At 47.2% G+C, this 17496-nt stretch overlaps 1 protein-coding gene across 1 annotated transcript in view; it reads left to right on the forward strand.

The window, feature by feature from the left end:
- Positions 1-13658, forward strand: part of NEXMIF (neurite extension and migration factor) — a 165439-nt gene extending 151781 nt beyond the window's left edge. Inside the window, exons 4-5 of the mRNA XM_050974531.1 lie at positions 1674-5958; positions 6698-13658. Coding sequence (XP_050830488.1) covers positions 1674-5958; positions 6698-6884 — 4472 coding nt within the window. The 3' untranslated portion in view covers positions 6885-13658. The remainder of the gene's footprint in view (positions 1-1673; positions 5959-6697) is intronic.
- Positions 13659-17496: the final 3838 nt, after the last annotated feature.

Here is a 17496-nt window from a genome sequence, read left to right on the forward strand (position 1 = left end):
GACATTCTTCTTTTATCCTCAAATTTTCCATGCTTCCTGTCAGCTCCAAGCTGATTTTTATTTTATTTTACTTCTGAAGTGGAACTGCACTGGTTAATTTGTTTTGGTGCTTAAGGAAAAAGATACCACCTCTGCATTTCTGATCTGAAGACTGGTGGGAGGGACTCAAAAATCAGCTTTTTTATTTATTTCCTTTTTTTAACCATTTTCAAGCAAGCCAGTCTGGCCTTTCCCAAGTCACACGTGTTGAAGATGATAACAGGCATTGCATTGCACTTCTGGTTGGAGTTAGGGAGTCTTTGGGAAAAGGTTTAAAGTCCTGGGAGCGCTGCGAGGCTCCAGCTGCAGTTTGTGCTTTGTTCAGACTTCACTGATGGCTCCATCCCTAAGGCCCCTGTAGCACAAAACTTATGGGAGTGAAATTAAGGGGGTTTTGACCTCCTGCTTGGCACAGGCAGGCACCCCACTCCTTCCATGGCATCCTGTTCCTTTCCATCCTCCCCACCTGGTGGGTCTTCCACTGTGCTGGTGGTACCTGTGCTAGCACCAGCTTCCCCTACCCAGGCTGCCAAGGATGAAGGAGACTCACTTTCCTCTCAGTTTGGAATAAGAGCACTTGTGGAGGGTCACAGCAGCCAAATAAATCCCTTTGCATGCCCCATTTAATGCCACATCCTGGTGCTCCAGTTGTGTTTTAAAGCACTCGTCCCTCCTTGGAAAGCTTTGGCTCTCGCCCCTCTACCTTCAGCAGAGCCACCAAAAAGGAGAGACCTGAGCCATGACAAAAGCAGCAGGCTCTGAGTCGGCAGAGCTCTCTGGCTGGGATGAATGCACTCATTGGAATATGTTTTTTTTTAATACAGAGATATCAGAGCGTGTTCATGGATGAAAAGACATCGTATTTAAATTTCAAGGGTCATACCGTCCGTTGAGCCAGGAGTCAGATAAAAGTACATTCATAACTTTATTCTGCCATAAAAGAAACGCAACGAGGTAAAACTAAAAAAATCCTTAGGTTAAAAAATCCTTACATGACTAAAAAGGCATTTTTAGCGATTAGAGAAGAATGGCAAGCCCCACAATAATTCTAACAATAATTGCTTTAAACTCTCTGTTATCCTCTGCCTTCCCTTGGCGTGGACAGTGACAAAAAGACCACTGGGTTTCTAAAATCAGCCATCACTCCCTGACTCCGGAGCAGTAAAGCAGCTCAGGTGTGTGCAAGCTCAGACCCCGCAGGGGGGGTGCTTTGTTTCTTTAAGAATCTCACTTTCCCGTTAATTTTTTCAATGTTAATGAGAACATTTTTATTAGGCTTGTTTTGTTTTTTTTAATAACATTGTGAGGTTTGAGAGGCAGTTTCCAGGTAACCGTATGGATATGAGGAGGGAAGAGCGGATGCGTTGCGTGTTTTAAACGTACTCTTGTACCTCTTCCAGCTGGCTGCGGGGAGCAGCCTGTTTACCTCTGAACATCACCACGATAACTGGATCCAGGATTGCTGGGAAGGGCTTCCCAAAGGAGCGCTTGGGAAAAGTCACTGGGAGAAGGGGAGCGGGGTGGCGAGCCTGATACCTACAAGGGCGGTGGTAACCTTTGCAACCCCCTCTCTTTTTCTCCCTCCGAGGGTGGTAACCCCTGTGTGTTTCTCTCCCTTCCCTCCATCCCCACAGAGTCGCACGCCCTGGATGCCGACGAGAGGCCCTGCAGCGCGGCCGAGGCAGCGGCGCCGTTCCCGGCGCTGAGCGCGGCTCCCAAGGAGGGCCCCGCGTGCCACCGCGCCCCGACGGCCAAGAAGCCGTGCCTGCTGAGCCCGCCGTCGCCGCTGCGCCTGACGGATGTCCCCGAGCACGCCTCGGACGACTCCTCGGCCCACGCCATCTCCCTGACGTCCTGCGTGACCAAGGGCATGAGCTCCTGGTCGCTGCCGGGCGACTGCGAGAAGGCCCCGTTCACCATGATGGAGCCCGGGGGGATGTCGGCGCTGACGGGAGACTGCCTGATGCAGCCGAGCCGGACCTGTCTGGGCTGCTTTATTGAATCCAAGGACGGCATTGATGCGGAGCCGGGAATAAGCTTGAAAGTGGGGGATATAAATAGGGATTATGACACCTGTTCGGTCTCTGATATAGGGATTCACTGCATGAGCACAGGAGAAACCATGAGATATGGGGATCAACTGCTTTCAGACCAGCTTTTAAGCTTCCCTATGCATAAATCGAGGGCAGCGGACAAAAGAGATGCAGAGAAATCTGACAGTGATTCAGAGGACCCCACTCAGAAAAATTATTATGAGGGATTACTATTAGACAAATGCAATGGTGAGGAACCTTTACTAACAAATCCCAGCCAGGAATGGGGCTATTTTGAATCTTTCATTAGTGAAAGTAAAATTGAGCTGCTTGACCTCTGCTCCAAAAATGAGCTTTCCGTAAATCTGTTTTCTGAGGAAGACGTGGACAATTACATGTTCGATGATGACGATTCCACCTTGGGAAGTGATGTCTGCTCCCTAAAGATTAGATACGAATCTTTCCAGGACAATGTGCGGGAGAAGACCACCACGCTACAAGAGGACGCCCAGTTCAACTTCTTCCCCAGCGTGTTTAGCAACTGCACCAAAAGGGACAGCAGGAGCACCCTGAAAAGGGGGCCCAGCGGTGCCACCGATCCTGCTCAATTCAAATCCGAGGAAGGCATCATCTGGGGGGAGGAGGAGGAGGACGGCGAGGAAGAGGATGGTGAGGAGGAGGAGAAAGCTGCCTTAAATAAATCTTGCAACAGCACAGAGATGGTGCAGTACGTGGGCTCCAAGAGGAGCCACTTCTTGGACTCGGTGAATTCCACAGAGGACTCCGGAGAGTTCAGCGACGACAGCACCTGCACGGAGTCCTCCTACGACGTGCTGCGGGACATCAAGGACTGCAGCCGGTACCTGGCCCGGGACCACTCCGGCTCCTTCATCCAGCAGAACTACGGGCTGCGGGCCAAGAGGAAAGTGCGATACAGCGACGACTACCTGTACGATGTGGACTCCATCGAGAATGAGAAGATCCTGGACAAGAAGGAGTGGCTCCCGGATGGGCCCAAGGAGGAGGACGACGACGAGTGGTGCCCCAAGAAACGGCGAAAAGTCTCTCGCAAGGAGCCCCCCGTGATCATCAAGTACATCATCATTAACAGGTTTAAAGGGGAGAAGCATATGCTGGTGAAGCTCAGCAAAGTGGATGCCAACGAGACAACTGTTACTCTGAACGAGGAGCTGCTCAGCAAATACAAGAAGCTGGCCCCACTGAAGGGCTTCTGGCAGGAGAGGCAGCAGAGCCGGCTGGATTTGCTCAGATCGTCTCTCTACCACAAGCAGAATTTCTATCTTAACGGCTCAGATGCTTCGTTCCTCCCTCACCCACGGAAGCGAAAATGCAAGCTAGCAAACAGGCACCGGATTCAAAGAATTAAAGCCATCGAGCAATCAGTGAACAAGCTGGGCTCTTGCTCCTCTGATCACAAGCAGCCTTGCAGCAGTAAGGAGGACGTGGGCCTGAAAGGGCTGCCGGCATTAGCCATTGCCACCCCCAGCTGTGCCAACGGATTGCACGTCCACGACATCACGGGCATCGCCGTGAAATGCAAACCACAGGAGCGGGAGCACAAGGGGACGGAGCGGAAAGTGCTCCGCAGAATCAAATTCAAAAGTGAAGCCAGGTTGAAGTGCAAGAAGATTAAAGCTGCCACCAGTACAGCAGAGGACTCCCCAGCACTGGAAAACCAGGACTCCGCAGCGCGTCTGAAGGACGAAAACAGTCCCTGTGCTTCAGACAGCTCCCATCTCCCAGAGTGCCACGAGGATAAGGTTGCTAAAAATTCTCCTTTCCTACCATCCACCTCCTCTTCAGACAAGCCTCTGCCATCTGCTAATATCACCACCAATGTACCCCTGATCCCCGGAGGGTATCTGCAGACGTTGTTAGATGCTTCAGATCTGTCGAGCAACACGGGTATCCCGTACTTCGCCCAACACCCCTCCGAGCAGCAGCAGCAGCAGCAGCAGCAGCACCCGCTCCCCAGCATCGTCCCACCGGAAAAGCCCTTCCCGTCCCTGCAGCCGGCGCAGAGCTGCGTGCTCTCCCCGCCCTCCGAGTCCGAGCTGCAGCAGTCGCCCGGCCACTTGGAGATGGAGCAGGGTGGCTTCAGCAGCATGTGGCCGGCCAGCAAGGGCGGCGAGCGCCAGGACTTCCCCGGGGACGTGCCGGAGGCGGCCGGAATGCCGAGCGAGTTTGCCCCGGGCACGGACGGCCTCCCCGCCTCTGGATACACTCAAGTCAATCTGAATAGCGGCAAATTGCTATACCAAAAAAATTACATGCCGGATAGCCAACAAGTGCAGTCTGATGATTCTTATCAGTCATGTCATTTCAATAATGGAGAGGGGCGCTTTCATTTCCAACGAGGTACACTCAGTACGGATGATGGCAGGCTCATTAGTTTTGATTCAGTGGGTTCATTGTCAGTTAGTTCTAGCAATTACAGTTCTTTAAGTTTAAAATCTTGTGAAAAGGACGGCGAGGATGATATTAATGATGATTTCTTGGCCCACTGCAGTCCCAAGCTAGTGATCCAGCAGAGCATAGATGAAATCACCCCTTTGAAGGAGTCCACGGACCTTTTAGACATTTCCAACTTCACGCCTGATAGGTTCCGCCAGTCGTCGCTTTCGGAGATGTCCCCTCCAGACACTCCCAACCTGTCCCCACAGATAGCTGGCTCCGATGCCAAGCCTCTGGGCACCCTGAAGGGCTTTCAGGAGAGCCCCCAGGCCTCCCTCAACAGTTCCGAGAAGGTCAAGTGGAACTGTGGGGTCCTGCAGACCGAGGATCAGGCAGATAATGGGTTTGCTTTAAATAATCACCAGTTCCAGTTCCATATGTTCAACGATGAAGATTCTGTCAGCCTTCTCGAAAAGAGTCCATGCTTGTCAACATTTAATGAGCCATCTGGTCAAATTAGCACCAATAGCAAAGTGTCAAAATCAAAGAGGAAAAGTTCATCCAGCAAGAATGTGGGTACAAACCAAAGCTCTTCCCAGAAAGCCACCCGGAAAAAATCACCCAAAACTAACAAAGGAACCGATAAGCCGCAAGGGAAAAACTCCAGGCAGGCACCCAAATCCACCAGGAAAGGGAAAAATGCAGCAGGAGTCAATGGCGAGAAGGCTCCAGCTGTTGGTGGCAGGGTGGTCACTCAGCTGGGCACCATGGCCACGGCCACCAAGGGCGTGGCCGAGGGCACTCAGCACTGCGGCCCGGCCGGGGTGAAGCTGGGCAAGCACAACGGGCTCTCTGGAGAGTGGGCACTGGGAAAAGAGGGGGGCACGGCCTGGTCAGAAGCCAGCCTGGGCAATGCCACCAGCCTCCTGGACGACGACCAGAGGGAGTTCGAGGAACCTTCCAACATCCTGTCCAACATCGCGTCGGGAATGGCCGATGTGCAGAGGTTTATGATGGCCTCCATTGAGCCCTTGTGGGGGCCCGTCGGCCACAACAGCGTTCCAGACATATTCCGGTCACCGGAGTCCAACAGCCTGAAACTGAAAACTCTTAAAATTTTGGCAGGGACGTCCCAAGAGACGAAGAAGAAGGCGAACGGTGGCTCACCGGGGGCGGCAAAGAACCACAAGTCAAACAACAAGGGCTCAAGCAAAAACAGCAAAGCTGTGACCTGTGACCCCGGTCGCCCCAACTGCTCCACCGGGTTCACCACGGACATTCACGCTCCCTTTTTTGATAAAAACTATAGTAACCTGAGCACTTTAGGCAATAATGGACCTACCCATAAAAAACTCTACCGTCATAAATCCAGTTCGAAATCACTGAGGGATGAGAACTGTAAAATCAAGCGGACGGACCGCGATCAGCCCCACAAGGACCCACCCGTGACAGCTGCTTTTGAGAAACTGAGGTAATGCTGCACCAAACTGGCTGGAATGCCCCTAACCTCCCTCCCACCTGCTAGGCCCGCTGTTCCTCAGTTTTTCCTTCCTGAAAGCAAAAGTTTGCATGAGAAAAAAAAAAGAAAAAAAAAAAAGACATTCCCCTTTTACAGTTTTGGTTGGTTTTGGTTTTGGGGTTGGTTTCTTTTTTTGTTTGTTTGGTTTTTTTTAATTATTATTTTTAAATGCATGAAAATACTTATGACTTGAAAGCTACCTAAAAGAATGACCAATTTTCTGGCTTGGCTGGGGTTAAAAAAACTAACAAGGCTACTCTTTTCTGCTGTTTGGCTTCTTCAGTTTTTAATTACTTATTTATTGGGGGAAAAACAAAAACTAAAAAAAAAAAAAAAAAAAAAGATTACACGCTCTTTTTAATGATTTTGACAAGGAAAGACTTTTTTTTTTTTTTTTGGAACATTTTGTAAAAAATAAACCACAAAAAAAAAAAAAAAGAGGTTCTGCATCCAAAAGCCAAGATCTCAAAACTTAAAGGCTCTTTACTTTGCAAATGAGAACTCGTTCCTAATTGAGCTTCACGTGGCAATTTTTGAGTGCTTTCTGGCCCCCTCTGCTGTTGTGTCTCCTAACCTGCATCATCTAAAGCTGCATCTTCTCTACCCGCCCGCCTTTAGCGCGTTCACTCTGTCGTGGTGACTCCAGACGAGCTAACTAAGATGGCATCAAATGTTTGATTTTTTCCTGCAGGAAATCAGACTCCATTCTTCTTAAAGCAGAAACAGCATTTTTGGGTTTTCCTGTATTTGAAGAAGAGACTTACTTTTCTAGAAAGACGGTTGATGTTTGGTTCTTTTCTTACCATTTTTTTTTCCAGTTGATTTTTCTTTTTTTCCCCCATTGGTTCCTTTTCGAAATCTGCCTTGTGGTCTGTTGAAATGTAAGTGCTGAAATGAAGAGTTTGAAATTGTGGGAATTTTATTATTTGAAAGCAAACCTAATCTGGTATTCTCTGTGAAAGACTGTTTTAAAAGTCATACTGTTGTACAGTAGTTTATGCACTATTACCCACAACAACAAAAAATTGTGCCAAACTATGAACAAGTGACTGTATTGTATATATTTTTACTTCTCTATCAACACTGGGTTGTGAGTGTTTTCTGCAGCTATGCCTTTTGGTTTTACTAGAAACATTCCAGTTGTTAAGTACTAACCACCCCCCTTCGAAAGCACCTGTAACTCACGATGAAAAATGATATTGTTCACTGATACAACTTACCAAAAGTTTTATGGACATGACTAGAAGTGTGCCAAATTTACTTACCTCATTTCATGGATTCACCCTGTGGTTTAAAGCTCATAAAGGGAAGAAAAAAAAAAAAGAAACAAAAAGGGGGGAAAAAAAAAAAGAAAAAAAGGAACTTTGAAACCGATGCTGGGAAATGGTAACGTCCTCTCTTTGAAACCATGAGCAGAAAAACTTAATGGTGAAATATTGAGTTTCATTATAGGAGAGAGTTGCAATGGTGGAGGAGTTCAGAAAACCACTGACGGTAAGTTTGCCAGGAACTCAAGTGTCTGCATCTAGAGACTACAGAACAGCTGCTTTTCAAGTGTCTGTTTTCTTAAAGCAAAACCTGTAGCTGAAGATCATTTGAAATGCAAAGTTACATTGCTAATTCTTTGTATCTCAGTTTTATATATTTTATAAGAACCTGGGATAAATTCTGAAATAGGTATAAAAACAGAACTAATACATTTCATACATTGAGTGCTATTCACTTTTCCTTTGAATAGTTTCTGAAACATGTTCGATGCAGAGCCTGTCAGAAGCGCTCTCCCATCATTGCTTTGGTGTTTCCTCCATGTCTAACCTTGCGATGCCAATATAGTTTGAACTTTCAAAAGCAGAGTCATTCATTTAAAATACAACTCTGAACCTTTTATTTGATTCAGTTCATGAAACGAATCCAACCAATGGAGCTATTTGTGATCTCACCAATCAGGGCCGGATCATGACTGGACTTTACTAAGACAGCGTTAAGTACTGAATGCTAAATGTATTCTCAAAAGGCCTTATTTGTAACCCTCCTCACCACACCCTCGCCCTCCACGAGAATAAGGAACCCAACAAAGATCTATTTTCCTTGTGCAACTGAGAGCCTGTCCATTTTGCTGCTGATTTCTCATGAAAAACCCTGATATGCAAGAGCCCTGGGAGCGACTGGGAGCAGAGGGATGTGAGGCTTGGACACCTTATGCAATAGCAGGTGGTGAGGAAGAGGAGCCTTTCTAGCAGTGGACAGATCATGTTGCTGATGCGGCCACAGGCGTAGACGTGGAGTCACACAGAGGGCAGGACTGGGCTCAGGTTTCCTCCCAAGTCAGTTTTTTTCCACCCATGCGCCAGGCAAAGCAGCAGAATTGGTTTAAGTTAATTTAGCAGAAAAGCAGAGCAATCACTTAAAATCAAAGTGGAGATGCAGAGTGTTAGTTTAGAATCATGTTTTCAGCTCTTACAAATCTTGGGGTGCTGCTCAGCTCAGCTCTGCAATCCCAGAGAGAACAGCTCAGTAGTTGCATTGTCTTTTATTAAACAGATGAAAGGACGAACTCTGAAGAAAAAAAAAGTAATTAAAAAAACATCCTGTAAGTTCATTTTTTCTTGGAATAATGCTGGTGTTGCCTGGAGTGGGTTGCTCTGGATGAGAGTGGTCCCTGGTGCCCCATAGCATGCAGTGTCCCACCCCAGCTCTGGCTCCAGCAGGGAGATCCAGAAGATGCTCAGGATTTACTCTGGAGACAAGAGCTGTGGTGGGCCTCCATCCCTGGGCTCTTGGGCTGGCCTGCAGCCACCACGCTCTCCCTGCTTCCCCAGCAGCTCTCTTTTCTATCCACAGGCTCATCAAATACTACAAGCTCCAACCACTGCTGTGGTGTTGGCATATCCCAGTTTTTGATCATTCCCCCCACGTGCTGCAGGAGTGGGTCTGGCAGCTCCCCTCTTTTGGATGTTCTGGCTCCTGCTCTTACAGAGACAGGTCAGGCCCAGGGCTGGGATGTGGCACAGACCTTCTTTCTGACCCAGAACCATCAGTTGAAAGCACATTTCACCTGGCCTGCACTGTGCTCCTTATGCTTAATGTTATGAATATGGGACTCAGAGTAAAACCCCTTGCACTGGACAGGATAGCAATACTTACTGCATCTGAGGAATGTGCAATAGGGCATGAAGATCAGGCATGAAACATATCAACTGTTTTATCCATGAATACCCAGCTGGGGGCTTCAGAACGGTGTTAATCACAAGTCCCAGCTGCCTTGTTGCTCTCTTTCAGTCCTTCTACCATTCCAGTTGCTGACAGCTTTGGTGGTCATCCCATGTCCTCCAAATATCTCTGCTGGGGAGATGTTAAAGAGCTTGGGTCCCTCCTGGTGTGGCAGTGACCCTTCCCTTTGTCTGAAAAGGTCAGCACTCTGCTGCTTGACCCCAAAATTTAGAAATTGCCTTGAGCTGACCATTTGCCCACCTCCCTTTTGATCCTTACAGAGTATTTGTGTGAAGGGACCTTTGAAGGCCATCTGTCCAACTCCCCTGCAAATAGCAGGGACATCTTCTATTAGATGAGATTGGTCAGAGCCCTGTTTGACCTGACCTTGAATGTTTTCAGGGAGGGGACAGCCACCACCTCTCTGAGCAACCTAAGCCAGCGTTTCACCACCCTCATAAAAAATTTCTTTCTCAAGTCCTTGTCGGCAGGGCTGCTCTAAATCCCTTCATTCCCAGCCTGTGGATCCCAGGGTCGCCCCATCTCAGGTGCAGCACATGGCATTTGGCCTTGTTGAACCTTCTGAGGTTCCCCTGGGCCCACTTCTCAAACTTGTCCCTGTGGATGTCACTCTGTCCCTCAGGTGTGTTAACCTCACCACTCAGTTTGGTGTCATCTGCAAACTTGCTGAGGGGACTCAATCCCAGTGTCTACATCATTGGTGAAGATACTCCACATTGCAGGTCCAGGACAGACCCCTGAGGGACAGCACTCAGCACTGGTGTCCTCCTGGACAGTGAACTGCTGACCACTGCCCTCAGGATGTGACTGTCCAACCAATTCCTCATCTGCTGAACACCATCCTTCAAATCTGTCTCTTCAGTTTAGAAAGGTGTTGTGGGAGACTGTGTCAAAGGCTTTACAGAAGTCCAGACAAATGACACCTGGAGCCCTGCTCTTGTCCCTGGATGCAGTCACTCCATCCTAGAAGGCCACTGGGCTGGCCAGGCAGGACTTGCCTTTGGTGAAACTGTGCTGGCTGTCCTGAGTCACCTCCCTGTCCTCCATGAGCCCCAGCAGAGTTTCTAGGAGGATCTGGTCCTGGTGTTCCCAGGCACAGAGGGGAGGCTGACAGGGCAGTGGTTCAATGGTTTCATTTTCCCAGTCATCCAAGACTTCACCTGACTGCCAGGACTTTTCAGATACTGTGGAGAGTGACGAGGTAACTCCATCAGCCAATTCCCTCTGGGCTCTGGGATGCATAGTCCACAGTCTTAGGTATATTCAGGTTCCTCCGATGGTCACAGACTTGATTTTCTCTTACAGTGGGAGGGACTTTGCTCCTCCAATCCCTGTCCTGTCGTTCTACCACTCATGGGAGATGGAAAGAGAGGTTTCCTCAACCTTCTCATCCATTGTTACCAGTCTGCCACTTGTGTCACACCTGCTTTGACCCTTCCTTTTCATGCTGACACACCTGTAGAGGCCCTTGCTATTCTTCATGTCTCTTGCCACATTCAGCTCCATCTGCACCTTGCCTTCCTCACCCTGTCCCTGAACAACCTGACAGTATCCCAGTACTCTTCCCAGGATATTTGTCCCTGCTCCTGCTGCCTGTGCATCTCCTGCCCTTCGGCCTGACCAGCAGGCCAATCTCTTGCCTTCCTTGCCTGATTTCTTACACCTGGGGATTGTGAGCTCTTGCTTTCTATGAAGAGCATCCTGAAAGATCTGCCAGCTCTGTAGTGCTCCCTCATCCCCAAGGGCAGTTTCCCAGGGGATCCTACTGATCAACTCCTTGAGGAGCCAGCACTTTACTTTCCCAGGATTCATCTCCACCTGCCTATCACTACCTCAAGGTTTTCACTTCCCACCTTTGCCTCATCCCTCACCATACAAACTCTTGTTCTCCCATTGCATTTTTGTTTTTCATGGCACTGCTCACAGCTGCCACCCCACAGCCCTGGGGCTCCCTGCCCCTGCTTGTGCTGGCTCCCACCTTTGCCCATCCTCTTGTCCAGTCCCAGTGCAACTTCCGTCCTCCTCTTGCATCTCCTCGTTGGGCTCTGGGAGCTCATTTTGCTCTTGGGAGCGATGGATCCAAGCCACACAAAAGATGTTTATTCTGCAGCATCCTTTAAAATGGCTTTTCTGCTTCATCTCTTTTCACTCCTCCTCCAGTGCAGGATGGGAGGATGGTGCCAGCATTGCTGCTGAGCCATGCTGTCACCGTGGTCTGGGTGACTTAGAATTGGCACTGGCATTAGAAAGCACGGACCAGCCACTTCCAAAGGTTGTAAAATCCATCTGAGAGGAGAATTCCACAGGGCAAGGTGGTACTCACTGCTCTGCCACAGGAGCACGGGTCTCCCATGGCACTGGAATAGGAGAGAGGTCCTGCAGAAAGGAATCCTGCAGCAGCAGCCAACCCAGCCCATGGCCATCAATTGCATTTAGAGGATTTGTAAATAGAAAAATATCAGTGATGGGGATTCAATAAAAACCTTTTGGGTTTTTATTACAAAATACATCTTACCAGGTTTACATCTTGCTTTTCTTTTTTCTTTTTTTCTTTTTTTTTTTTTTTTGAGCATAGGAGGATGTTTTTAAAAAACATCATGAGAATAATGGATTGTGGACCAGAGGTAGCCAGGCATTTTGGGAGGAGGAGGAAGAGGAGCAAGAGGAGGGCAGGGACAGCCACAGGACTGTCCTTGCCATGCTGTGCTGTCCTGCTGAGGCTGGGTTGGCTTGGGGAGGAGAAGCCAAGACTGGCTGGTGATTGCTTGGAGAAACCATTTGCTGCACCATTTGCTCTTTTAAAGAATCAGGATCGCTGTTCATTTTTTCAGCATTATGGGCCAAACAAGCCAGGAACCAAAATAAAGATGTTTTAAGCATTGTCATCCTTTAGCTGCTGACCATTTTCTTTCTCTAAGCTCCCGATCTAGCAGAGCACTTTGGTGGGAGCTCACTCCCAAGTGCTTTCCCAGCCAGTGATGTCAAGTCCCAAGAGAAACTCCCCTGAAGTCAGTGTAAGTGGGAAGAGGATCAGGAGCGTGGACTTGGGTTGGTGCAGGATCAGGCCCTCGGTCTGTACTTTCTCAGCTCAGTGTGTTGGACTTTACCTGTGCAGCTCCCAGGGTGTCCAGTGGAGGTTGCATGGTTCAAACTGCTGACATCTATTGGAGAATGTGCCTCTTTATCTCTTCAGCATGTGAAATAATGCAAAAAAAAAAAAAAAAGAAAAAAAAAGAAAAAAGAGAAAAATATATAAAATATACCAAGTACAATGTCTGTGGTAGAAGCAAGGCTTTTCAAATCTGTTTCTCAGGTAAACAAGTGACACTAATGACAGTGGAGTAACAGCCATCTAAGGGAATTGGGATCTGAAGCAGGAGGATTCCCTCCATCTTGCAGGACGCTTGGGTTGCCAGACACGTTTACTGAGCCTTTAAACACTTGGTGCAAAAGGAAACGAGAAATAAAATTGGTCTTTTCACTACCCTTCGCTAGCTAGACAGACAGACAGACGTCCATTTCTAAAGCACAAAGGGAAGACTTAAACCTAGACTAAACCACACACACACACACACACAAAACCAAGGTACCAGTGAAACTCCTTTTGTCTCTTACTCCCGGTGGGAAGCAGGGTAGAAATCCAAGGAGCTGCTCTGTTCCGCTGCCCCGGCGCCGGCCGGGCGCTTCGACTGCTGCCTCCAGAGATGTGAATGTACTGCTCCTTGAGTTCCCTTCCATAGAACTAGAGGCACCTCGTTAGGAAGTTGCTCCTGTTTTATGGTGCTAAAGAAAACTTTTATTCCCCCCCTCGAGCATTTAAGAACTATTAAATGGCCCTTTTTATGAATGTAACATATCCATTTCTGTTCCACATTTTACACTGCAATTTTAACATGTTTGGAAATGATTTGCCTTTTTTCTTTTAGAATAAGCTTTATAAATATTCTGTAGAGTCAATTGAAGTATAATTCTTAAGGATCACTCTAAGACGCCTACAAAATCTTGTATATTTTTAAGTGTGCCAATTTGTAAAATATTTTGTAAGTGTATATTTTTCTTAGAAAAGTGCTGTGAAGTGTTTGTATGTGTGAGGTTTCCCTTTTTTTGCACCTTCGGGTGTTAATAAAAGGATGTATACTTAAGAGTTTCTGGTTTTAAAAACCAAAATACAAAGAAAAAAATTAAACTTTTGTTGGGAATTTTGTAATAAAAAGAAATGTTGTGAAAGAGTGTAGTGATATTGTGTAAAGGAAACTGGAAAATTTGTGAGCGCTTTGCTGTTTTATAGATCCTCTTGTAAATTATTCTTGTAATATTTTGGGTTTTGTTGTTCTTGTTGCAAAGGTTTTAAATATTTGTGACTGACTCTGTATGGTGAAAACGTCATATTGTTAACTTGCTGAGTTTTGTTATATTGTTTATGGAATAAATAAAAAAATTTAAAATCTCATTTTAAGATCATGTATGAAGAAGAAATTAAAACTGCCATTTATTGAATATTAGGAATCGTTTCTTTAACCAAATCTGTGTGGCTGCCCCCTCCCAGGGCACTCCAGGCCCCGCCTAATTGGGCTGATGCTCGTTAGTGGGAAGCACATCAGGGAGGGAGGAGCGCCTGGGGGTGGGCAGAAAGGCTTGGATCGCTTCTGCTGTAACGTGGGGCTGCTTTAACTGAGAAATGGAAACTTCAGCAAGGCAACACAGATTCAGGCTTTGCCTTCCTCGGGTGCAGAGGGGGGGCTGGGCTTGCCCGAAGGGAGCGGAGCCTCTTCCCAGCCCACTGTCCCTGGGCGGGTCCCTGTCCCGGGACTGTCCCAGCACACTCCCAGACCGGCCTTTTCCTGGGAAGGAGCAGCTGTGTGCACTGAAATGCCACCGGCTTCAATTTCTTGTGGAAAAGGAATAAAACTTAGTTGTCTTAAAAACGACAATTCCTTTTATTAGTATTGATAGGAGCAATGAAGGAGGGGGGCATTAATTCAGGCTGGGTCATTCCCAGCCCTTCCAGCAGAAAGCAGGACATGAACGCTGTGTTCTGCAAGTGGATCCCTTGGCAGGGGGCTGGGAAATAATCCCCAAAAGCAGAGCTGCTAGCTCCACAAGCTGCCTGTGTTCTCAGAGGGGTCCCATTTTACTCATCATTTTACTCAGATGAGTAAAATGGGGCCAGGAGGGATTTCAGTGCTCCAGTGGCCGAGTGGATCCTGGTGCCTGAAGCCCAGGGCAGGGCAGGGCTGGAGTGGTCCAGGGAAGCCCATCAGCAGCCCAGCTTTGAGAAGGGCTGAGCTTCATCTGGCACTAGAAGCTCTCAAATAAATAAAACACACAAAGGGCTGGGCCAGGCCCACGGCCACCAAAACCATCAGGTGTGTCCCATCTGGGCCCAATCCTGTGCCCCATGGGCTGGAAATAGTTCCAACTCCTTAGTGCAAGTCTGGGAGAGAGACTTTTCAGCAGGGGGGTTGGGGCATGGTTTTAACTGAAAAAAGGTAGACTCAGACCCAATGTAGGGAAGAAAATTTTTACACTGAGGGTGGCAAGGCCCTGGCACACATTTGCCCAGAGAAGCTATGGCTGCCCCATCCCTGGAAGTGTTCAAGGCCAGGTTGGATGAGGCTTGGAACAAACCAGAAGGCTGCTGTTTCTCTGAGCTATTATTGTATATTTTCTCCATAATCAGGGTTATGTTGCTCAAAAGCTCATTTTGGGGACCCTGTTCAATCTCGTGTTTTCTCAAGTGCTGACACAACCCCATGCTGGCCAGTCCACGTTCGGTGTGAGTGGTACCAAAACACATCTAATCAAACAAGCAGAGCCTTCACCCCCAGAGCCATGCTACAGAAAGCACCTGGTAAATGGGGTTGTGCTTATCCACTCTATTTATATTATATAAAAGCACATATAATTAAAACACTTTTAACTTTTGGATGAGCCATCATCCATGTCTGTGCATGGCCCAGTGGCTTCGCCTTGTGAGTGAAGAAGAGTGAGTCAGACTTTAATTGGGATGTAATTTAATATCACCAGTTCTCTGTCCTGCTAGTGGGAGCTGCTGCCTCTGGCCAGAGTTTGGATGGGGACAAACCTGCCCTGGGTGACATCAGGGTGACACTCGGTGTCTCTGGGGTTGGTTAGGGGCCTTCACCACATCCCAAAGTAGAAACAGAATTTTGCAGACAATTCCACAGGATAGTTTGGAATACCACAGTATAGTTTGCAGCAGTGGCAGGCTGGAGGCCTCTGGAAGGTGTCAGGTAATGACTGAAATTGAGGATGAATTTGTATCTCTTCATGCAAGGAAGTCAATAGGGGAAAATATGGGAATTTCTTTGTCTGGGGTATTCATAAATACCCCAGACAAAGAAATTGTCTGGGGTATTTATATATTGTTCTCTTAAATATATTTCAAACTTGGAAATATATTTAACTTCCTTGAAATCAACACAGAGCTCAAACCTGCCCAAAATCTCAGCCACGTGGACCCCAGCAGCCATCCAAGCTGGGCCTGTCCTTTGTCCAGCACAGTCCAGCTCCTGCACAGCTGATCCACTGGCTTCAACATCCCATCCCAGAGGTTTCTTACACCTCCCAGCATTCCATGTAGGATCTGTCAGGAGAGGTGCCGTGTGGTTTATGTTGATAAATGCCCACAGGCTCCCCCATCCCCCATTTTTTGTGGAATTACACCTATAGGAGTAGCTTTTGCTTGGCAAATGTACTTTGTGTTGCAGCAAAAGCACTGGTTCAATAAAGCACTTAAACATACACTTTATCTTGAGCATGTTGGAGATTATATCCCTCTTTAGCAAAGCATTTAAGTATGTGCTTAATTTAAGGATTTAATTAAGGATTTTAATTGTAGTCTTCAGTATGTGCTTACCTGCTTGGCTGAATGTGGGTGAGATTACTACAAGCTGAAGATTTCGACATAAAGTCAGTGACTAATTCTGTCTGAATGAAGGTGTTACATTCTTCTCACACAATGCAGTTAAAATATAAATAGGAAAAAGGCAAGAGGCAGTTAACTCGATTTTTTCAGCTGAAAGCAGCATCCAAGACCAAATCTGAGTTGATGAAAATCTAATATTATTAGTTAGAATCTCTAAAGTGGCATTACAGATCAATAGAAAGGAGCACCTTAGAAATGAGTCTGCAGCTCATGAGCTTTAATTATGAGAAAGGAAGGATTCAGCCATCCTCTCCCTCTCATCAGTGACAGCGACCTTGGAATGTAAGTGGCCACCAACTAATGGGCTGTGGCATCATTTCTCCAGTCATTAGGGGATTCAAGTTGATTTGCTAAGAAAAGAGAGTTTCTGCAATTGCATCACCAGCCTGTCTTTTGGACCATTTCCATAACTTTTGAACTCTGTGACAAATTTCATCTAATTGAGGAGGAAAAAAAAAAAAAGATTCCAAAAATATCAAGCTCCAACAAGTTGAATGCAAAACAAGTGTCTGGGTTTCTGTTTCTCCATTAGCATTTGCTGTCACTGAAGAGCCTTCCCCATCCCAGGACTGGGACAGTGTGCTGGATTTGGGTGGGATGGAGTTCATTTTCTTGACAGTGCTAAAACAGAATGGTTTTTAATCTTTTTGTGTGATACCACAAGGTATCACAACTCCTAACTGGATTTTTCTTTGAAGATTTCTATATTGAGCTATGTTAAAATGCAGAAGGAGAAGTGATTGTTACCCAGAGAGAGCAGCCAGCTGACCTACACCTACAGGGCACCCATCTGAGAGCATTTCCTGCAGATGGGTCGCCCAGGGAGATAACCCAGGCAGCCAAAATGACAGTGCAGGTGCTTACTGATGCCTTTAACAAGCACAGGTGAGTTTCTGTGGAATTTTACATCTTGTATCTCTTTGTTTTCCATGAGAAGCACAAGAGACATTACTACTTCTTGCCTATACCTGCACCTCTTTTTTCTTTACCCCCAGATTTCATTTTGAGATCTCAGACTACATGATTATGCAATATTATGCTTCCAACCTTTTAATGGCAATAACAGTAGGGGTGAGTGGTGATAAAGGCAGCTCCAGACAGCAAATCCACTCACTGAGAGAAAAGTACTTAATGCTCTCAGGAGCAAGAGGTGTTTTACAGCTCAGGGGTGTGGCAGATGTGCCTCAAGAAGGGTGGCTGGAAGCTGGGATGTGGATATCAAGGAAAACGGAATACAGAGCCACGCTGCCTGTTCAGCCTGGCAGTGACTGTGCAAGCTGAGTTTGCCTCTCAGTATCAGCACTTCAGGG

The sequence above is a fragment of the Serinus canaria genome, chromosome 4A (assembly GCF_022539315.1).
Source record: "Serinus canaria isolate serCan28SL12 chromosome 4A, serCan2020, whole genome shotgun sequence".
Lineage (NCBI taxonomy): Eukaryota > Metazoa > Chordata > Aves > Passeriformes > Fringillidae > Serinus > Serinus canaria.